Raw genomic sequence first — 24,374 nt, forward strand, 5'->3', positions numbered from 1 at the left:
AGTCACAATATACTACCCTGAGATTCATTTTCTTGTGGGCATACTTAAATCAATAGAATAAGAGCTCTAACAGAATCAATTAATGAGCACCCAACGAGGACGTTCAACCAGAGTGCAGAAGCCAACAAACTGCAAATACAAATAAAAAGAAAGAATAATAAAAAATAAATAAATAAGCAATAAATATCGAGAACATAGGATGAGTTCAGAGACAGATATGGAACAAAATTTGCACAAATACGTAAATACCACCATGTACTTAGAAAAGTAGTTTTGAAATTTACTAGTGCAGTGCAGTGATGGGATGGGTGGGGGGGGGGGGGGAAGTCCTAATCCATACAGGGGGGAATTGAGGGATGTGCTAACTAAAATACTAAATAGAATAACAAAATTGTTTCTTCACTATTTTGATAGTGAGCTGTATTTATTTATAAATATTGTTACCAGTATGGAGAATGGAATTTTCTTGCACAAGGAACAACTTAATCTAGTTATCCAAAGACATGTATAGTTAGCTGTAATACAATAAAGTGGTTTGAGAGTCCAATCCAATGGCCAATTAAGAGCCAACTAGATCGGTGTGGGTCTGGAGTCATAAATCAATATGTTTCCCCAAAGACCATCAGTGAACCAATTTTTTTCAGATATATAACAATGCAACAGCTTTATTATGCTTCAACCTGGCATTTTGTACATCAGACTTCCCCACCTTTCCCCACCATTGTGATTATTTACCCAGACATCTGGATTACTGGGCATTTGTGTTTTCAAGGGATTCTGTTCTAACCATTACTTTTGGCTGTTCACTTCAATTCTTAATAATCCCAATAAATAAATATCACTGGTTTTTTATTTTTTTTAAAATTCATGCCACTTATTTAGTAAATTATAAATCAGTGCAACTTTTTTTTGCTTTGGCAAAAATTCTCATTATTTAGAACACTTGTGTAAGACTGAAAATAAAAATCTTAAATTAAAAAGCAGAAAATTCTGGAAACACTAAGACTCCTGCTCCATCTTTGATTTACAGGAAAGAGCTTGTCTTTCCTCCAACTACTATTACATTTAAATCCTAAGAACAATTTGGTGGTCAACCCACAGCCTTAACATCCATTCTGAGTAGGAGACAAAAGGGGGCACCAATTGCAAGACTGTGATTATCTATTACAAGCAGCATGAACACCTCACGCTTTGATTCCCAATCAAGTCAGGGAGGAGGCTACATTCATCTATGCCCGGACCCCCAGACTCAAAAACAGTTACTTTCCCCAAGCAGTAAAGCTGATCAACACCTACAACCAATAACCCACCCCTCCACACACCCTACCAACACTACTTTATCATTTCCTGTCAGGCACCTTCTAAGCCTAGCGTCACTTTATGGACATACAATAAATTTATGTGTATAAGCTATCATATGCGTTTATATTTATTGTGTGAGTTTTTTTATTATTGTGGTCTTTATCTTATTATGTTTTTCTCAGTGCTGCATCAGATCCGGAGTAATAACTATTTCATTGTCCTTTACACTGGAGATGACAATAACCAATCTTAGACCATCAGACCACAAGACATAAGAGCAGAAATACTCCATTTGGCCCATAGGTCCTGCACTGCCATTCCATCCTGGCTGATTTATTATCCCTCTCAACTCCATCCTCCCTGTAACCACTGACTCCTGTGACTTAACAAGAACCTGTCAACCTCTGCTTTAACTATTCCCAATAGCTTGGCCTCCACAGCCATCTGTGGCAATGAATTGCACGGATTCACCACCCCTCTGCTTAAAGAAATCTTGAAGCTTGATTTACATCCACAGCACTGTCACAGTGAATTATTTTAATGCATTGATTTATAAACCCCAGGGTACCAAATGTATGTTAAATCTTTGCAGATTTCCATCTGAACTAATGTGTTTATAAACCTAATCTGCGATTCATTGTGCTTATTTGAGTTGGCTGCATCACTAACGTGTTCTGTGATTCGGCGTACAGTTCGCAAAAAAAATCATTAAACAATGTTTCAATGCCACCTGTTGTAGAGTGCTTGGAGAAAGCACGTTTTAAACAAATAAAATACTATATTTTAAAATATTCCAAAATTTAACGTGGATGGTCAAACGGTAATTGGCTACAAATTATTATCGTTTTCAACTTCACCGCGGAGAAATTGGCAACGGACAATTAACTACTGGCGTTGACCCCAAAATATCACACTGGCGACAGTTCAGAGATGTTCCGGCACAAATAACTTGGCGCCTTTTCACGCTGAAGTGAAAGAAGATCGGTTATGTAACAACTCGATGCAATGTCACCCACTCCAAATATGTTTATTTAGATTTGCAAAACTTCGCATTGATCTAACGCGTCTGCGCAATGAGCAGAAATAACATCTATTTTTAAAAAGGATGGAAGTTCGATGACAGAATAGCTATTGGCATCATTTTACTTCCCCAAAGGGAGGAAACAAAGCGAATAAGACAACAGGCTGCCTGACCTTTCGGTATTTTCCAGCGTCTATTTTGACGCAGCTTGGGAGTATTCCCTCTCTTTAAAATAATGGCCCTTTCACATTAGATTTAAACGCAGGAGAGAGAAAAAAAAGGAGGGACAGACAAATATAGAAAGAGAGAGGGGGACGGACAGATATACAGAAAGAGAGAGACAGAGAGAAAGAGAAAGACAGAGAGGGGCGGACAGAAATAGACAGGCAGACGGAAATAGAGAGAGAGGTAACGGGGCGCAGTCGGGAGGAGAGGAGTGGGTGTGGAGGAGGTGAGTAGGGGCCGGTCTGTTGTTGGACGGGCGGAACACGTGGAACGACGGCGCTCTCTCTCTCTCTCTCTCTCTCTTTCTTTCACTCTCTCACTCTCTCTCTCTCGGTGGCAACCAGGGCGTCAGGAACAGTATCAGGCAGCGCTATCACGGGCTGCACTCTGCGCTCCGCGCTTGTAGTGACAAGAGCATCCGGCGTCACTGAGTGTCTAAGTGGGTATTTTCTACCCCACCCACCCTTCTCTGGAAGGAGGCTTTGTCCTCAGCACGGGAGCAGACCAGTCTGACCTCAGCAGACAAAACAACGCTGACGGAGCACGGGAGAGGGGGTCTGGGCTTCCAACGCCCTGGTTTACAGACCGCTTAGGGGAGCGACTGACAGACACGGGACCGACAGCATGAGAAGGCATCACTTCTCCGCCACTTTCCTTCTCTCCGTCAGCCTGGGCATCCTTCGCCTCGCCAAAGGTGAGTACCGGGAGTTTTGTTCACACGGCGCTTGGTTTAAGGGGAGTTGCAGCTTGACCTTCCGTCTATCGCCGGCGCTGTGTACCTCACGCCAGCGAGTGGACCTTAAACGTTCACCTTTCTTATATCAGCACTTTGATTTTTTTTTGTAACCGGCGGTCCAACGGCTCCTGGGCTTCTCTCAGCCAAGATCATTTCAAGTTCCTTTTTTTTTGTTCTGTTCAAGCAAGGTCCCGTGTGTGTGTGTGTGTGTGTGTGTGTGTGTGTGTGTGTGTGTGTGTGTGTGTGTCCAGCCCTTTAAAGCGGAAAGCTGGCATCTGTCCTTGGGTTCAGGATGTGGTTCACCCCAGTTTGCGGAATCTGGAATAGACACGGATCTGGGGTCGGGTTTAACCCTCTCGATGCTGTTAAAGAACAAATCGGAGAACCTTCCCCACCCACCTACCCCTCCTTCCCAAAAGAACACACCTTATGAGCAGACACGCAGTATCTCTCTGCGGGATGGAGTGAGCGAGAGCCGAGTGGGGCAAAGAGAGGGTTCCGTCGTCAGATTATTTGTCGGGGGGCGTGTGGCTGCAAATTGTTGAAAACAATTTTACAGTGTAGATTGAGAAGTGAGATGGTGGGGGTTTGGACGGTGGAAGCGTGGGGAGGAATGTATTCAGTCCGCTCGGATGGAGGTGTGGGATGGGGACAGAGGGAGCGGAGTGACGGATCTTCTTAGCTGGATCGAGAAAGCGATCAAAGTGACAAATCCGATCAGGACGCTTCCAGCCTGCCACGATGGTCAAGCCCTTCTCTCTCCTCTCATCTCTCTCCCCATCTTTATTTTCCTTTCTCTTTCTCTCCCTCCTCTCTCTCTTTCCTCTTTCTCTCTCCTTCCCCCTCTCTCATCCTCCCTCTCTCTCTTTCCTCCTTCTCTCTCCTTCTCTCTCTCTCCCTCTCTCTCTTTCCTCTTTCTCTCTCCTTCCCTCTCTCTCATCCTCCCTCTCTCTCTCTTTCCTCTTTCTCTCTCCTTCTCTCTCCTTCTCTCTCTCCCTCTCTCTCTGTCCTCTTTCTCTCTCCTTCTCTCTCTCTCCCTCCCTTTCTCTCTTTCCCCTCTCTCTCTCTCTCTCTCTCTCTGTGGTCGGGGGCAAACACGGTGAATGAAATTTAAATTTTGCCAGTGATTTAATTTTTTTTTAAAAAACACGCAGTTTAAAGCCGAATGATGCAGGACAGCAAACTTACTGAATTGAATTTTATTTAAAGACGGTCGCGCGGTGAGCCACGCGCCGCCTTTTGTTCTGGTGATAAATTGTGGCGGCTGCTTCAAACAAAACACGGACTGCACCACGCACGTATTTATTTCGGATCAACCCGGGCTCGCCCAGCCCTTCTCGGCCGGATGGTATGGGGCGTTTTAAACGTGTAATAGGGGTTTAAATGCAGTTGTTGCTGTTTTCTCGCTCCATCCGCGCGGGTCAAAGCTTTGAGAGATGTACACTGCGTCAATAGCAGCCTGAGAGAGTGTCGCTGTTCCTTGCTGACTGTGAACCGCGATACCCTGGGACTGCACAAACACCCGCTGTGTATTCTGGAGGAGACTCGTTGGGGGGGGGGGAGAAGAGGAAGAGGGAACATCAGTGATGAATTTCGCTCCGCACCGAACTGTCAGTGTCATCTGCATCATGGTACAGTTATTTTTCTTCCCTTCTAAATATTCTCACATCAAACCCCTCGGCGTTTGGTCCGCTCTCGGCATCGCTCCTGCTATTGTACTGTCCAAGTTATCTTGCAGAGAGTAGGCAGCTAAATATAAACACAGACCATATCAAATTTCTCAGCGTGTCGGGAGCTTACATGCCGGCACTGTTTCTTAAGTCTTTTTTTAGCAATATGAAAGTGAGATTTTCTCAGAATTTCACATTGGAGATACCGTTCGAAACTCTTTAAGGGACGCAGTTTACCGATCCCGCTGAGACTAGAGTCACAGTGATCCACAGCACAGAAAGAGGCCCTTCGGCCCGTTATATCTGTCATCCTGCACCATACCCCTCCTGTCCATGTACTTATCCAAACTTCTCTTGAAAATTTCAGTCAAACCCGCATTCACCACTTCCGCTGGCCGCTCATTTCACGTTCTCACCAGCCCCTGAGTGAAGAAGTCCCCCCCTCCGATCTCTTAAATATTTCATATTTCACTCTTAACCTATGACCTCTAGTTCTTGCCTCACCCAACCTCGCTGGAAAGAGCCTTCACGTATTTTCCCGAAGTCTACCCCTCATAATTTTGTATAACTCTATCAAATCTCTCCTATCGCTCCAGGGAATAAAGTTCTAACCTATTGAACCTTTCTCGGTAACTCAAGTCCTGGCAACATCCTTGTAAATTTTCCCTGGACTCTTTCAGTTTAAAGAGTACTTTGAACTAAATTAATTTCAATCTTTATGTAAAAATGTTTTATATAATATAGTCTCAGTAGAAAAAGCCTGCTTGCGGTTACTATATCCCTCATAATGTCTTCTGTTATTTGTTTTTCATAGCGTCGTTATTGGACTGAGGGCTAAAATAGTAATGAGTGATGTGGATTGTCAGATTTTCAGTATTAAAACTGAAGCCACGTCTCTGTTTTCAGATTGAATATTTTATCGCCCTCTAAATTATTAATCACATTTGCTGCCTGGAAATCCACGCTGCTGCTGCGTGCAAGATCGTCGGCACACAGCGTGCATGTGTGTTTATTCGCACAGTGGCCACTTTATTAGGCACCTCCTGAGTGCACGTTCGCGGTCTTCAGCGGCGGTAGCCCCTGTGCTTCAAGGTTCATCGCGTTGTGCATTCAGAGATGCTGTTGTAACACGTGGTTATTTGAGTTACTGTCGCCTTCCAGTCAGCATGAACCAGTCTGGCCATTCTCCTCTGATTTCTCTCATTAACAACCCCAGCTCGCACACAGAGCTGCTGCTCACTGGGTTTTTGTTTGTTTTGTTTTGCACCATTCCCTGTAAACTCTAGGAACTGTTGTGCATGAAAATAGAGGAGATCAGCAGTTTCTGAGTGAGATATTCAACCTACCAGGTCTGGCACCACTGTGAAAGTCACTTCAATCGCATTTCTTCCCCATTCTGATGTTTGGTCTTAACAACTGAACCTCTTGACCATGTCTACGTGCTTTTATACACAGAATTGCTGCCACATGATTGGCTGACTAGATATTTAACGAGCAGGTATACAGGTATACCTAATAAAGTGGCCTTCGAGAGTAGAAGTGAATTGGAGTTGGGATGTAATTGGATTCAACTTTTTATTCCCTCCTGTAGGCAAGGTTATCAAACTACCTCCTAACATTTAAGGATTATGTGCAAATTAAGATTGTACTGAACAACCCAGTTTTAAATTAGTCAACCCTTTAATGGAAGGTGCCGATTGATGGAGAGAGTGATATAATTTTTTGTGAGATTTAAGATTTTTGAGGTATATCAAAGCTTGACAAGTTAATATTAGGTTGTAGCTACCGTGGAGAGCAAGCACTTTACATCTGCTTTGCTGTTGTTCTGCACACTGATCAAGTTCAAGTTGAAGTTGAATCGTCATTTGACCACACAGATGTGCACAGCTAAATGAAGCAACATTCCTCCGGGATCAAGATGCAAAACACAGTACATACAGTCACACACAGAACACATAGCTGCCGTAGCACAGTCACAAAAATATTACTTTAAGAAATTTTGATTTTGTTGATGCTTTATGACTTTAAGAAATGTATGATTTGTAAGAAATTATAAGATTTTTGTATTTCTTATAGTTATTCTATTATTACTCCAATGGTAGGTATTTATCACTTCACTGTCACTCTGTTTCTTAAACCTATGTTTTGCCCATACAGACCCTCTCGCATGAATAAAAAATCTTCTGCCCAAAATACTGTTTGATTGATGAATAGATGTCCACAAAATAAAGCTGCTTGAAATGGCCCTGTAACCAGCGTAACACTACACAAGCTGGCATGTAGATGTCAGCTGTGGCTCAGTTGCTGGCTGTCTCATCTCAGAGACACAAGGTGGAGTGTGAGAGTTTCACTGTGGAAACCTGAGTACTGAAAATCTCACCGGACTCTCCAGTGCAAAAGATGAGAGGATCCTGCTCTGTCGGAGTGCCGTCTTTTAAATTAAGTATTAATCTGAGGTCCTGACGGCTCTGTTCAGACTCTGGAGATTACATGGTCGTGTTGCAAAGAGGAACGATTGGGAGATAGATAGCTTGGCCATTTTTCATCCCACAATCTACATCGAGGGAAAAGACTATTAATTTACACTTTGATGCTTGTGGGAGCTCCTTGTGTATTGATTGGCTGCTGCATTAAAACACACCCTCTTCTCAATGCTGCCATAAGGGAGGAGGTACAGAGGCCTGAAGACCCTCACACAATGACTTAGGATCAGCTTTTGCCCTTCCACGCGCAGATTTCTGAATGGTCCATGAACCCATAAACACTATCTTGCGAGATTCCTTTTTTCCTCTGTCTGACTGTCTATTTATTGATTGATTAATTGGTTGGTTGTACCTTGCACTAGGCAGATCTACAATGAAAGTGCACTTGTTATTTGCCAAAGCTGTGCAAGGAAAGCATTCGGTTTCAGATGGCAAATAGAGAAAGACTTTAAAATTCAAACTCGTTTGCAGCTCCGACCTTTAGTACTTGCATCAGAGATCCCTGCACATTCCACTCCTCTGCTGCACTTGAAACTTCCTCGATAATCTCAGGATGTGGGGACTCTGTGTCCTTTGAAGGGGACAGGAGCAGCAGATGATATCTCCGCCCCCTGTCTGTTGAGGCTTTATAAGGCTTTGGTCAGAATGCACTTGGTATATTGTGAGCAGTTTTGGACTCCTTGTCTAAGAAAGGATGTGTGGCACTGGAGAGAGTGTCATGGTGTATGCTGACAGAGAACTGAACCCAGTTATGGAGGAACGAAAGGCTCCCATGTAGAGACAGAAACAAGAGTTTGTTCATAGGAAATCCAACAAAACATCAGTGGCTTGACTGAGTAACATCACGAGATGAGTCATTCTCAACACAAGGACCCCGTGATCTCCACTAATTGGGAGTCAACTTCAAATAATCACGGCATGCTGAAAACCTGTGCTAATCAAAATAAACTTGACAAGTTTAAACAGAAAAGACAAGGGTTTAATGACCCTAGAATAGGCAACAGTTAACAATTACAGAGGCACAGGCCCGTCGGGCTTATGACAGAAAGTTGAGGGAGGACTTGACAGAGGTATTTAAAATTATGAGGGGGATTGATAGAGTTGAAGTGGTTAGACTTTTTCCATTGAGAGTGGGGAAGATTCAAACAAGAGGACATGGGTTGAGAGCTAGAGGACAAAAGTTTTGGGGTAACATGAGGGGGAACTTCTTTACTCAGAGAGTGGTAGCTGTGTGGAACGAGCTTCCAGCAGAAGTGGTTGAGGCAGGTTCGATGTTGTCATTTAAAGTTAAATTGGTTAGATATATGGACAGGAAAGGAATGGAGGGTTATGGGCTGAGTGCAGGTCGGTGGGACTAAGATAGGGTAAAAGTTTGGCACGGACTAGAAGGGCTGAGATGGCCTGTTTCCATGCTGTAATTGTTATATGGTTATAAGGCTCCAGAGGAGTTTCACGAGAATTATCTCAGGAATGAAAGGGTTAACATAGAAGGGCGCTTGGTGGCTCTGGGCTTATACTCACAGGAGTTTAGTAAAATGAGGGAGGATCTCATTGAAACTTACCAAATATTGATAAGGACTAGATGGAATGAATGGGGAGAGGATGTTTCCTATAGCAGAGAGAGTCTAGGACCAGAGGGCACGGCCTCAAAATAGAAGGAAGTCCCTTTAGAACAGAGATGAAGATTTTCTTTAGCCAGGGGCAGTAAGTCTGTGCAGATGGTTGTGAAAACAAAGTCAAGATTCAAGATTGTTCAATGTACTTTCCAGTACACAAGTGTAAAGGAGAATGAAATAGTTGTTACTCTGGATCGGATGCAGCACAAGAAGACACAGTATGATAACGAACACTGTCACACCTCACTATCAGGTGTGAGTAACCTGCCCGATGAGGGTCACCTGTTGAAAACAAACCAGATGGTAAGCCACAACAGCACGTTAGTGCAAGGGGTTTTATTTAATTCCAGGTGAGAAAAAAAAGCACAAGCTGCCCAAAAGTTGTGAAGAATAATGTATTTACAAACAGACAAATGAAAACAAACATGGACAAAAATTCACAAATATACAGAGGCTTTCTCCACAACACACTTTGTTGTTAACATTCCAATATAACTATTCACCAACCATCAAACCCAATCTCCACAGCCCTCAGCAAAGCCAACCTGCCTGCATAGAGTGTCGTGCGCCTGCTCCCACTAACCCAGGTATTATTTTAGGATGCCCCAAACTGACCCTCGGGTCTTTTGGGGTCGTTCTGCTGTCTACAAAGCGATGTACCAGAGTGAGTGAAAATAAATGAAACTATTTGGAGTACCTGTGTCTAGAAACCTTATTTTTATGAGTTATAAACCAGTAGAGCACATTGTTTTGATTAGCCAAGCTGGCGATTGTTCTACTGTTGCGGTATGTAAATTGGTGGGCTCCCAAGAACTGCAGAATGGGAGGGGAAAGTGCTTGAATTACTGGGGAAACTAGATCAGGGACAGGGCGAGGAGGAGTGACTAACCGGGGAAAGGAGCAAGGTCAGCAGGAGAATTAGCACTGCCACCCTGTTCTGTCACAAACGCAACAATAATACCAAAAACACACACACAAAATTATAAATACATAAGGTAGATCTAAAAACATAGATTTTAATACAGTATAGTGAGGCTAAGCTGTACATGCATAAGGTGACTGACAGGAAGTAATAAAGCAGTGGAGGAGTTAGTGGGTAGAGATGTTGATCAGCCTTACTGCTTGGGATAAATAGATGAATCTGAACAGCAGACGTGACACAAGTCAAGCAGTTGTTTAGCTATTTTTTGGGACATTTCTCAAATTGGCCACCCACTTACAAACATGACTAAGTATTAGTGGACAGAGTTTGCTGGGCTGAATTTGTTTAAGTCATGTCCTGATAGAATGCTGAATTACTGCCAATGGATCTGTGTGGTGGTTGGGACCAGATGGTTAGGTGCGGCAGGAGTTCTTCCCCTTATGGTCCCCGGAGAAGCGCTTGGGTTATTTACTGCAGGGTAACAGCTGTTGTGATTACTTATTAGTCTACCTTTAACATCCATTCTGTTACACAACTGGCCATAATGCTATTATAACCTCATTTCAAATAATGCTTCAACATTTAAGATTTGGCATTTTGCGTGCATGCTGCTTCTTGGCCTCTTTATAACAGAAGGACTCGGTGGAGGATGTACTTCTTATGGCAATTGGTAAAATTCCATGTTCTGCGGAACATACTGGTGTAATTCTACACTGCCATTATAGAGAGAGCATCCTCACATCAGACATTACTGTCTGCTTTGGTCAGCAGAGAAGGTCATTGTCTGCAGTCTACCATCACCACAGGATTTGTCTGTGTCCAGGACGAAGAAGTGGGTAGGAAAATCATTGTGGACACTGCCCACCCGGCAAACTGGCTATAAAGCTGTTATAGTAAAGCTTCACAGCACCTTAAAAGTTTCTTTCCCCAGGTAATTAACCATTTTAGTTAACCCCACCACCCCCTCTATCTATTACAATAGACAATAGGTGCAGGAGTAGGCCATTCAGCCCTTCGAGCCAGCACTGCCATTCACTGTGATCATGGCTGATCATCCACTATCAGTATCCAGTTCCTGCCTTATCCCCATAACCTTTGATTCTGCTATCTTTAAGAGCTCTATCCATCTCTTTTTTGAAAGCATCCAGAGACTTGGCCTCCACAGCCTTCTGGGGCAGAGCATTCCATATATCCACCACTCTTTGGGTGGAAAAGGTTTTACCTTGGTCGCCACACTGTGCTGTAGATACTTTAAACCACTTTTTAAAACGTTGCTTACATTATAAATGCATGCTGTTTTTTATACCTTAAGACAATAAGACATAGGAGTAGAAACAGGCCATTTGGCCCATCGAGCCTGCTCTTTCATTCCATCATGGCTGGTTTATAGACATCTAATTCCAGAGCTGTCCTTTAACATCCACATTTATCTTATAATATACAAATAATTCTTCTTCCTTTATAACAGTTGAACAGCATTCAGGGCACAACATGCAACAACATTCAACAATTATAAAGAATAAATTATTATTTTTATATATATCTTTATTCTTTATAATTGTTGAACGTCGTTGCATGTCGCACCCTGGCCTACACACCACAGCAAATTCCTAATACATGTAAATGTATGTGGTGAATAAAGTTGATCTTTGATCCTAGGTGATATTGAAGGTTGCGGTAGAATGTTGAGATGGCTCGTGTTTAATGGTTGGTGCCTGAATGTGCCCATTAATTATAGTCCGAATTCTGGTGTGTGCTGTTTGAGCTTCCAATGGAGTAGAAGTAGAATTACAGTTCAAAGCTTCTATTAGGCAGAAACATCAGTACAAGGCACCAGTTGTAACTTAATTGCAGAGGTGCTCAAGAATCCTTCAAGTTGCTACTTGTCCACAAGTACCTACTGAAACTGGTGGGCTCAGTTACACCTACATCAGAGATTCAAAGATTCAAGATTCAAGTTTCAAAAAACTTTATTGTCATTCTAACCATACATCAGCCCTGCAGGGCAGAATGAGACAGCATTTCACAGGAGCAGTGCAATCATAACATAACAAATGCAACACTAAATAATAAACATAAACAATAAATAGTAAAACACAACAGCTACATGTCAGTTAAAATCAGTTATAAGTGTCCAGTGCAAGTTAAAACTGTCCAAAGCAGAGTCAGGTAGAGCAGCTATTTAGCAGTCTGACTGCCTGTGGGAGGAAGCTGTTTAGTAGCTTTGTGGTTTTAGTTTTGATGCTCCTGTAACGTTTGCCTGATGGCAGAAGAACAAACAGTTCATGGAGAGGGTGTGAGGGGTCTTTAATGAGGTACCATGTCTTCTGGAGGCATCGACTCTGAAAGAGGTCTTGGACAGAAGGTAGGGAGACCCCAATAACCTTCTCTGCTCCCCTAACCACCCTCTGCAAGGCTTTTTTGTTGACAGCACTGCAGCTGGAGTACCAGGTTGTGATGCAAAAGGTCAGCACACTCTCAACCACTCCTCTGTAGAATGTAGTTAAGATGTTAGTGGGGAGTGATGCTTGTGTAAGCTTCCCCAGAAAGTGCAATCTCTTCTGGGCCCGTTTCACAATCCCAGTGGTGTTCCTGGACCAGGTGAGATTGTCCGAGATCTGCACCCCAAGGAACTTGATGTTTTCCACTCTCTCCACTGTGAAGATGCTGATGCTGAGGGGTGTGTGCTCAGGCTGAGACCGTCTGAAATCGATGATCCTCTCCTTGGTTTTGGTGACATTAAGCATCAAGTTGTTATCCCTGCACCAGCTCTCTGGGTGTTTGACCTCCTCCCTGTACATAGTTTCATCATTTTTGCTGATGAGCCCCACCACTGTGGTATCATCTGCAAATTTAATGATCAGGTTCTCCTTGAATCTGGCTGCACTGTCATGTTTTAGCAGTGTAAACGGCAATGGGCTAACCACACAGCCTTGTGGGGATCCAGTGCTGTGTGATGGAGTCAGAGATGTTCCTGCCAACACGGACTGACTGTGGTCTCTCTGTCAAGAAATCCAGAGGACAGTGGATCCAAGCTCTCATGGTTTACCTCATCTTGATACAGAGCTGACAACATCACCTTAAATGGCCCATTTCCTCACATGTGATCCAGATATAGAAAAATAGTCTATGAGAATTATTGACTTGTGTTCCTTCTCAGTAGCCCCAGCTGCTTACCTGGTGAGCAAATATGATCTCATGCGCCAAATATCAGGCCATTTATTTTTAAGATTAGCTTTATTTGAGCGTAGAAGGTTGAGGGGGGACTTGATAGAGGTATTTAAAATTATGAGGGGATAGATAGAGTTGACGTGGGTAGGCTTTTTCCATTGAGAGTGGGGGAGATTCAAACAAGAGGACATGAGCTGAGAGTTAAAGGGCAAAAGTTTAGGGGTAACATGAGGGGGAACTTCTTTACTCAGAGAGTGGTAGCTGTGTGGAACGAGCTTCCAGCAGAAGTGGTTGAGGCAGGTTCGATGTTGTTGTTTAAAGTTAAATTGGACAGCTATATGGACAGGAAAGGAATGGAGGGTTATGGGCTGAGTGCAGGTCGGTGGGACTAGGTGAGAGTAAGAGTTCGGCACGGACTAGAAGGGCCGGGATGGCCTGTTTCTGTGCTGTAATTGTTATATGGTTATATGGTTATTTGTTACACGTACATGAAAACATACATTAAATGTGTTATTTGACTCAATGACTAACATAGTTGTGCTGGAGAAGCCCGCAAATGTCACCATACTTCTACCACCAACATTGCATGCCTATAGTTTGCTAAAGCACAGCACCTCACACAAAGTGCTGGAGGAAATCGGCAGGTCAGGCAGCATCTATTGAAATGAATAAACAGTCAATGTTTCAGGCCGAGAATTGGAAAGGAAGGGGAAAAATGCCGGAATTAAAAGGTGGGAAGAGGGAAAGGAAACTAGCTAGAAGTTGATAAGTAAAGCTAAAGGCTGAAGAAAAAGGAATCTGATAGGAGAGGAGAATGGACCATGAGAGAAAGGAAAGGAGGATGGGCACCAGGGGGAGGGGATAGGCAAGTGAGGAGATGAGGTAAGAAGTCAGAGTGGGGAAAAGAAGGAGAAAGAAGGGGAAGGGAAAAAGTCACCAGAAGGAGAAATCGATGTTCATGCCATCAGGTTGGAGGCTACCTACACCGAATATGAGGTGTTGTTCCTCCACTCTGAATGTGGCCTCATCATGGCAGAAGAGCAGGCCGTGGACCGACACGTCGGAACGGGAATGGGGATTGGAAGTAACATGGTTGGTCACCAGGAAATTGTGCTTTTAGTGGGTGGAGCAGTCCCACATCACCTGCATCTCCTCCATTTTCTGGACTTCCACACTCACTCCATCTTCCCACCTCTTTAACAGGGATAGAGTTCCTATTGTCCTCACACACCATCCCATGAGCCTTTGCATTCACTTGGTCCATTTCTGGCACCTTCCTTCACCTGCTTGACCTCTCTGTCTCCATCCCTGAAGGAAAACTGTCTTCCAACATAATTTACAAACCTACCAATTCCCATCGTCATCTTAATGATACCTCTTCCCACCCTGTCTCCGGTAAAAATGCTGCTCCCTTTTCTCAGTTCCCTCATCTCCACTACATCTGTTCCCAGGATGCGAGTTTCCTTTCCAGGGCACCAGAGCTATCCTCCTTCCTCAAAGAACATTCCTGTACATTGCTGCCTCCATGCCAGGTGCTGATGCAACCAGATAGAATGCTCTTCATGGTAGATCTGTAGAAATTTCCTTGAGACTTTAATGGCATTCCAAATTCTCCTCAAACTCCTAGTGAAGTATAGCCACTGGTGTACCAGCTTCATAATTGCATGAAGTGAATGACTCTCTTCCATATGAAAATACATGATCACAGGAGCCAGTCACTGCGTGGGTTGAACCCATGTCTCTATTCCATAAAACATTGGCTGAACAGAGTGCAATCTCAGCTTCACAGTTCTAACTACCCCGGTAACTTTCCGTACCCTGGCTCAAGAAAGGCAAAGACAAATTTATTGTCCAAGTACTTATATGTTACCTTATACTACCTTGAGATTCATTTTCTTGCAGGCATTTTCAGGAAAATAAAGACATACTATAGAATTTACCAAAAAAAACTATACCTAAATAGAGATGGACAAACAACCAGTGGGCAAAAGAAGGCAAACTGTGTAAATAAAAATAATACTGAGAACACAAGTTGCAAAGAGTCATTGAGCGTGAGCCGTCGAATCAGTTCAGAGCAGTAGTGAGTGAAGTTATCCGCACTGGCTCAGGAGCCTGATGGCAGACATCCCACCTCTCCCGGAAGTTCCGGGAGTCTCCCGCATATTAATAGTGGCTCCCTGATGCCCGCAAATTATATGCAATGTCCCGGAAATCAATTTTTTTGAGAAAGCGAGCGAGAGAGAGAGAGAGAGAGAGAGACAGCGAGCGCGCGCGCCATGGCAGAGTGTTCCAAAAAAAGAAAATATAAAACGTACGTCACCCCAGACTACACTAAAGTGTACCCCTGCCTAATAGGGGTCAAAATAATGACAGTGTTGCTCGCTGCACTGTTTGTAACAGTGACTTTTCTATTGCCCATGGTGGGTTAAGACTGTAAAAGACATGTTGAGGTGAGTTTAACAGGCGTCATTCGTTCATTAGCATAGCTAACGTTATTTAAACTAGCTGGCCAGCTGCTAAGGAGCTACTCTATTGCAGACATCCCACCTCTCCCGGAAGTTCCGGGAGTCTCCCGCAAATTGATGGTGCTACCTCCCTGAAATGAGTTTTTGCAGGGTGGGATGTCTGTGATGGTTGAAGGGTGATAGTTGTTCCTGAAGCTGTTCTGGGATGTGTGGCATCTCTACCTCCTGCCTGATGGTGGTGGTCCTCGATCATGGATACTGCTTTTGTAAATGTGCTCAATGGTGAGAAGCACTTTGACTGTGATGGACTGGGGTGTGTACGCCACTTCCTGTGGATGCTTCCATTCTGTGCATGGTGTTCCTGTACCCGGCCATGATACAACTTGCAATGCTGTGAGTCTGTGGATAGTGGAATCAGTTCAAAGTTGAGATGAGTGAAGTTGCAGGGCAATAATGGTTCCTGAACCTGCTGCTGTAGGACCGAAGGCTTCTTACCTCCTGCCTGATGCTGATGGCATGAAATGAGCATCGTCTGGATGGTGCAGATTTTCTGTTGTGGCAGAACACCTCGTAAATATATTCAATGTGCTCAGTCAACATCAAGTCTTAAAATACCCAATATTATGCTTCAACTATCCCTTGAGGAAGAATGTTGTAAAGATTATTAACATCTGAATGAAAGAAAACCATCTCATCTCTGTCTGAAATGAGCAACATCATATTTTTAAACAATGACCCTTAGTTCTAGATTTTCCCACACAATATCTCCTCTTCATATCCAATCTGTCATGACCTATTAGGATCTTGTTTGTGAAAATGAAGATGCTGCCCTCAGATACACTGCTCTTCATAAGAAAACATTCAGTTTAAAAAAAACATTTAACCTGCTTGAAACCAGCTTAAACTACCACTTCCCTGAGCAATACACACACACACACACACACACACACACACACACACACACACACAATAGTGGAGGAACTCAGCAGGTCAGTCAGCAACTATGGAGAGGAATAAAGGACCGACGTTTCGGGCTGAGGACCTTCATCAAGACTGAAAAGGAAGGGGAGAAGAAACCAGAATAAGAAGGTGGGGGTTGGGCTGAAAGGTGTACAGACTGGTAGGTGATAGGTGTAACCAGGTGAGGGAGAAGGTGGAATAGGGATGAAGTGAGAAGCTAGGAGTGGACAGATAAAAAAAGTAAAGGGCAGAAGAGCAAGGAATCTGATAGGAGAGGAGAGTGAACCATGGGAGAAAGGGAAGAGGAGGAACACCAGAGGGAGATGATAGGCAGGTGAGGAGAAGGGAAATGGCAAGAGGGAAGCCAGAGTGGGGAAAAGAGAAACAGAGGAGAGAGGAGGGGAATTAATTATTGGAAGTTAGAGAAATTGAGATTCATACCATTAGCTCAGGGGCTACCCAGACAGAATACGAGGTGTTGCTCCTCCAACCTTACTAGGATGCTGCCTGGTTTAGAGAGTATGCATTATGATCAGAGATTAAGGGAGCTAGGGCTTTGCTCTCTGGAGAGAAGGAGGATGAGAGGAGACATGATAGAGGTATACAAGATATTAAGAGGAATAGATAGAGTGGATAGCCAGCGCCTCTTCCCCAGGGCACCACTGCTCAATACAAGAGGACATGGCTTTAAGGTAACGGGTGGGAAGTTCAAGGGGGATATTAGAGGAAGGTTTTTTACTCAGAGAGTAGTTGGTGCATGGAATGCACTGCCTGAGTCAGTGGTGGAGGCAGATACACTAGTGAAGTTTAAGAGACTACTAGACAGGTATATGGAGGAATTTAAGGTGGGGCTTATATAAGAGGCAGGGTTTGAGGGTCAGCACAACTTTGTGGGCCGAAGGGCCTGTACTGTGCTGTACTATTCTATGTTCTATGTTCTATAACCTGAGATTAGCCTCATCGTGACAGTAGTGGAGACCATGGACTGACATGTCGAAAAGGGAATGGGAAGTGGAATTAAAACGGTTGGCCACTGGGAAACCCTGCCTGTTGCAGACGAGCGAAGGTGCTCTGCAGCTCTGATGTAGTTTTGTACAATGAAAAATAATTTTCAGCTTTGACAGGGGTCATGACAGAATATAATTGCACTTCCATCAATGGAAATATTAGTTGACATATTGCTTCAATCCTATGAACTCTGAGTTTTTAGATGCCTTGTAAGATATGCTGTAAGATTGCAATGTTGCATCCTCTCGGTACTGTGTGTGATAATCTTTCAAATGTCAATCATATACTCATAATTTGAAACTGTTTGCAAAGTTATACTGAAAAATATCATTTTCTAGTAACTTTTGAAAATTACCATGAGGGAATACTGAAAATTCAAAATGCTCCTTTCCACTCACTGAAAGGCCATGAAGTATCTTCATATAAATTTGAATTCAAAAACTTCTACAATATCTACAAGATGATAAGATGCATAGATCAAGTGGACGGCCAGAAATTTTTTTCCAAGGGTGGAAATGGCTGATATGAGGGGGCATAATTTTAAGGTGTTTGGATGAAAGTTTAGTGGAGGAATGGCATGTGTAATTTTATTTACACGGAGAATGGTGGGTGTGTGGAACGTGCTGCCGGGGTTGATGGTAGAGGCAGATACACTAGGGACATTTAAGAAACTCGTAGATGGGCACATGAACAGTAGATAAGTAGTTTGTACAGTCCTAGGCACATGTAAAAGAATTCTGTAAAGCAACGATGCTTTCAAATATAATGAAGTTTCTAAATATCAAAAAATATTACTATAAAGAGCAGTAAACTAAACTAAATCAATATTCGGTATGACTAGCCTTTGCCTTTAAAACTGCATCAATTCTCTTGGGTACACTGTCGTGCAGTTTTATAATAAAATTGGCTGGTAGGTTATTCCAAGCATCCTGGAGAATTTGCCACAGTTCTTCTCCAGACTTTGGCTGTCTCGCTTGCTCCTGTTGAGATCAGGGCTCTGTGGAGGCCATACCATCAAAAGTTGAGGGTGCCTAAGTGTTTTCCCTTTGCTGTATGTAAGAGGGAAGGGTTAGATTGTTCTCAGAGTAGGTTAAAAGGATGATGCAACATTGGGCCCAAAGACCTGTACTGTGTTATAATGTTCTGTTCTATCCCAACAATTGTGCATTTGAATGTGTAAAAATGAAAAGTTGGAATAGTTTGTTTATTTTTTTCTTAGTATTTGCAATTGCATTTTAAAGAGTATTTTCCAGAAAGATCTAAAACAGTTTCACTCTGCTCACCTGACCAGCCTTCTCCCATCTGTAAGTAACCCAACTTGTACCAGGTCCCACCCACGCTGTCCTTCTCATAGGGTCGTCAAGTCATAGAGCACAATAGCACAGAGGCAGGCCATTTGGCCCATCCAGTCCATGCTGAACGATTATATTGCCTAGTCCCATTGATCCATACTTGGGCATAGCCCTCCATAACCCTCCAATCCATGTACCTATCCAAACTTCTCTTACGTTTTGAAATAAAACCTGCATTCGCCACTTCTGCTGACAGCTCGTTCAATACTCCCACCCCCTCTGACTGAAGAAGTTCCTCTCATGTTCTTCTTAAATATTTCAACTTTTATCCTTACTCTATGACCTCTAGGTCTATTCTCATCCAGCTTCAGGGAAAATATGGTCAGTGGTTCTGATGAATGGTCTTGGCCCAAAACACCAACTGTTTCCTTTCCATCGATGCTACCTAACCTGCTGAGCTCCTCCAGCATTTTGTATGTTACTCAGTGGAGAAAAACTACTTGCATTTGCCCTATCTATACCCCTCATAATTTTGTATATCAAGTTCTCACAACCTTGTATTGAATTGATATCTGGTAAACCCTCAGTTTTAAAAATTTAATTCTTCTATGCAATTAATTCCTTGACATACTCCCTCCTTCACTCTGTAAGCTCCACTAGCCCTATAAATCTCCAAAAATCTTTGGCATGACATCTAAAACTTTGACAAACTTCTGTAGATGTGTGGTGGAGAGTATATTGACTGGCTGCATCACAGCCTGGAATGGGAAACACCAATATCCTTGAATGGAAAATCCTACAAAATGTAATGGATATGGTCCAGTCCATCACGGATAAAGACTTCACCACCATTGAGCATATCTACACAGAGTGTTGGCGCAGGAAAGCACCATCCATCATCAGGGTCCCCACTACTGAGATCATGCTCTCTTCTGGCTGCGGTCATCAGGAAGAAGGTACAGGAGCCTCAGGACTCACACAACCAGCTTCAGGAATGGTTATTATCCCTCAGCCATCAGGATGCTGAACCAGAGGAGAACACTTTACTCAATTTCACTTGCTCCGTTAATGGAACGTTCCCACAGCCTATGGACTCACGTTCAAGGACTCCTCATCTCATGTTGTTGATATTTATTGCTTATCTATTATTATTATTATTATTATTATTATTATTACTATTTCTTTTTCTTTCCTTCTTTTTGTATTTGCACAGTTTGTAGTCTTTTGCACACCGGTTGTTGACCATGTTGGTGTGATCTTTCATTGATGCCTTTATAGTTATTGAATTTCTTGAGCAGGCCACAAGAAAAAGAATCTCAGGGTTGTATATGGTGACATATATGTACGTTTTACTTTGATACTAAATTTATTTTGAACTTCAAAATGCCTCAGTATTTCAATGTTGGCTGTGCGTGCATTCCTGATTTTAATTGCTCCTGCTATTAGTGCCCATAGATTCAGCTGACATAACTCAAAGGCGAAGCCTATTTCCTGAGCATTTACAACTCAATTTCTCCTTCCTCCTGGAATATTCTTCTCAGACCCATGAATCTGATTAATCTGCCATCAGGATTCCTGATGTACTATAGCTGTGCACTAAATTTTATGCGGAATTTTGTGAGACAGTTTGAGAACCTTTACTGCCTTAGCCTTTTTCTAAAGGCATGGAGAAGACAACTGTGCAGTCATCACTTCCCACTATCTCCACACAATCCGTCCAAATGAATCAACACTTTACCCTCTACTGTAAACTCACGCATTTGTCTTCACTGCATGGGGAAAATAACATATAGATGGGCTGGCTGTGCTGAACGTTAAATCAGAATCAAGTTTATTATCACTGACATATGTTGTTAAATTTGTTGTCTTGTGGCATTACTCTAAGTTTCAAGAAGAAATATATAAAAAAGCAAAAAGAGACCAAAAATTGTATGGCAGCAGTTCAGTGTATTAAATTAAAATTACTGTAAGTTACATTGAGAAATATATGAAAATAAATAGTGCAACAAGAAGACAAAATAATGGGGTAGTGTTCATGGGTTGATTCACTGTCCATTCAGAGATCTGATGGCAGAAGGGAGGAAGCTGTTCCTGAATCATTGAGTGTGTGCCTGATGGTGGAGATGAGAAGAGGGCGTGTCCTAGACTGTGGCGGGACGAGAAGAGGGCCTGTCCTAGACTGTGGCGGGACGAGAAGAGGGCCTGTCCTAGATTGTGGCGGGACGAGAAGAGGGCGTGCCCTAGATTGTGGCAGGATGAGAAGAGGGCGTGTCCTGGATTGTGGCGGGACGAGAAGAGGGCGTGCCCTAGATTGTGGCGGGACGAGAAGAGGGCGTGTCCTGGATTGTGGCGGGGTCCTTAGTGATGCAACTGGCCTTTTTTGAGGCATCACTTTTTGAAGTTTAATCTGCAAGCATGGAGCTGAGATTTCAATTGTTTGCCATTTTCATTCTCATCCCATTTGTAATTTGAATTCCACATCCTTGTCCTCTTGCACCATTTCTAGGAATCTCCAGAAACAGCACATTTATCTTCTGATTAGGCATTTTTAGCTTGCTGAACAACATCAATTTCAGATCATAACAACTGCTCCCATTTTCCTCAGATAGCATTTGGTAGTATTGATTCCTTGCTACTACCTCCAGCTCTTCTAGATCAATCTTTAATTTTTACTTGTCTCATTACCACCTTGTTTAACCTTGCATCATCATGACTTTTAACTTCTCATCACTGCTGTCTTCCACCCTGTCAAAAATCTCTTTTTACTTATTTTCCTTTCCCTCTGCCCCTTCTCTTTGCTTGTGTTCAAATTTATTGAAAACAGTTGCTTCACTGGCCTTTTTATCTTCAGACGACAGCTGGCTTGTGTGGAGAGATTAGCTTTTTTTTGCCATATGTACAGGGAACCATGTACAGTGAAATCCATTGTTTGCATCAAATCAAGTCAGCAAGGATTGAGCCAGCCAGCTTGTGTCGCCAAGCTTCTGGGATCAATGTAGTATGACCACATATTTCTTACCCTAACCTGTACGTCTTTGGAATGTGGGAGGAAACCAGAGCACCTGGAGGAAACCCACATTTTTATGGAGAGAATTTACGGACAGTGGCGGGAATTGAGGCCTAATTTAACAATTGACTGCTGAAAAGCATTTCACTAATCACTCTGCTCCAGTGCTGCCCCATTAACTTTTCATTAACTATTATATGAACATTATTTCCCTTTATCCCTAGATTCAGAATCAAAATCAGGTGTGCTATCACAGGCATATACCATGAAATTTGTTGTTTTGTTGCAGCAGTAAAATTAATGACATAAAATTATCATAAATGTCAAAATTAATTTCTTCGTTCATTATGCGCCATGTCATATGATACAAGCGATCATGGTCTTTCCATGACCATAATTGTTCTTGGCAAATTTCTCTACAGAAGTGGTTTGCTATTGCCTTCTTCTGGAGAGTGTCTTTACAAGACGGGTGACCCCAGTCAGCATCAGTACTCTTCAGAGTTTGTCTGGTGTCAGTGGTCGCATAACCAGGACTTGTGATTTGCACCAGCTGCTCATACAACCATCCAACACCTGCCCCCTTTGCTTCATGTGACCTGATCGGGTGCGGGGTGAGGGGGAGGGAGCTAAGCAAGTGCTACACCTTGCCCCTGTCTGGAGGGAAGGAGGGTCTTACACATCCTTTGGTAGAGACGTATCTCCACCTCGCCACAAAACAAAATGAATAAATATTCCAACAAAACGTATAACAAGGTAGTGTTTGTGGGTTCATGGACTGCACAGAAATCTGACACTGAAGGGCAAGAATGGGCTCCTAAATCATTGAGTGTGGATCCCCAAGTTCCTGTACCTCATCCCTGATGGTAATAATGAGAAGAAGACATGTCCCAGTTGCTGAGGGTCCTTTATGAAGGATGTCACTTTCTTGAAGCATTATCTTTTGAAGATGTCCTCAGTGGTGGGGAGGTTTGTGCCCCTGATGTTGCTGGTATAGTCTACAGCGCTCTGCTGTCTCTTGTGACCCTGTGCAATGGAGCCTCCGTTCCAGACAGCGATGCAAACAGTTATTTATAAGGGTTGTAAACTTATAATAGAGTAATGGCAGGCAGTATTCACAACAAACAACAACAGATTCTCTTCAAACTATGAACAAAATAAAGCCACTGGTATGCCTTCTTCATGATTACTTCAATGTGTTGGGCTCAGGAACGATCCGCTGAGATGTTGACCTGAAACTGCTCACCCTTTCCACCACAGACCACTCAGTGAAGACCAGTTTGTGTCCCGCAACTTCCCCTTCCTGAAGTCCACAATCAGTTCCTTGGTCTTTCATACACTGAGTGCAAAATTGTTCTTGCAACACCACACAATCAGCTGGTCGATCTCATTGGGGTGACATGGTAGCACAGTCTGGTCGATCCCATTGGGGTGACATGGTAGCACAGTCTGGTCAATCTCATTGGGGTGACATGGTAGCACAGTCTGTTCGATCTCATTGGGGTGACATGGTAGCACAGTCTGGTCTGTCTCACTGGGGTGACATGGTAGCACAGTCTGGTCTATCTCACTGAGGTGACATAGTAGCACAGTCTGGTCTATCTCACTGAGGTGACATAGTAGCACAGTCTAGTCTATCTCATTGGGGTGACACGGTAGCACAGTCTGGTCTATCTCATTGGGGTGACATGGTAGCACAGTCTGGTCTATCTCATTGGGGTGACATGGTAGCACAGTCTGGTCTATCTCATTGGGGTGACATGGTAGCACAGTCTGGTCGATCTCATTGGGGTGACATGGTAGCACAGTCTGGTCTATCTCATTGGGGTGACATGGTAGCACAGTCTGGTCTATCTCACTGGGGTGACATGGTAGCACAGTCTGGTCTATCTCACTGGGGTGACATGGTAGCACAGTCTGGTCGATCTCATTGGGGTGACACGGTAGCACAGTCTGGTCTATCTCACTGGGGTGACATGGTAGCACAGTCTGGTCTATCTCATTGGGGTGACATGGTAGCACAGTCTGGTCAATCTCATTGGGGTGACATGGTAGCACAGTCTGGTCGATCTCATTGGGGTGACATGGTAGCAGAGTCTGGTCTATCTCATTGAGGTGACATGGTAGCACAGTCTGGTCGATCTCATTGGGGTGACATGGTAGCACAGTCTGGTCGATCTCATTGGGGTGACATGGTAGCACAGTCTGGTCGATCTCATTGGGGTGACATGGTAGCACCGTCATTTGCGAGGAGCTTCTATGTCCTCCGGTGAACATGGGTGCTTCCACCAGAATCTCCGGTTTCCTCTCACATGTAAGACACATTAGGGTCAGTGAGTGTGGGCATGCTTTGTCTGTGCCAGAAGCACGGCGACAGTGGCAGTCTGTGCAGCACAATCCTCGCTGATTTGATTTGATGAATACAAAGTATTTCCTGTAGGTTTTGGTGTAGGTGTGAGAAATAAAGATAATGAACATCATTCCCATACGCCTCCTCAT

At 43.4% G+C, this 24,374-nt stretch overlaps 1 protein-coding gene across 3 annotated transcripts in view; it reads left to right on the forward strand.

The window, feature by feature from the left end:
- Window positions 1-2,751: 2,751 nt before the first annotated feature.
- The window catches only part of LOC134357219 (EGF-like repeat and discoidin I-like domain-containing protein 3), a 294,825-nt gene continuing 273,202 nt past the window's right edge, over window positions 2,752-24,374 (forward strand). Inside the window, exon 1 of one of the 3 annotated variants that reach the window (XM_063068512.1) lies at window positions 2,752-3,242. In XM_063068512.1, the coding sequence (XP_062924582.1) occupies window positions 3,173-3,242 (70 nt within the window). In that variant the 5' untranslated portion in view covers window positions 2,752-3,172. The remainder of the gene's footprint in view (window positions 3,243-24,374) is intronic. The other 2 variants (XM_063068511.1, XM_063068510.1) reach the window with 2 other exon arrangements.

This window comes from Mobula hypostoma, chromosome 16 (assembly GCF_963921235.1).
Source record: "Mobula hypostoma chromosome 16, sMobHyp1.1, whole genome shotgun sequence".
Lineage (NCBI taxonomy): Eukaryota > Metazoa > Chordata > Chondrichthyes > Myliobatiformes > Myliobatidae > Mobula > Mobula hypostoma.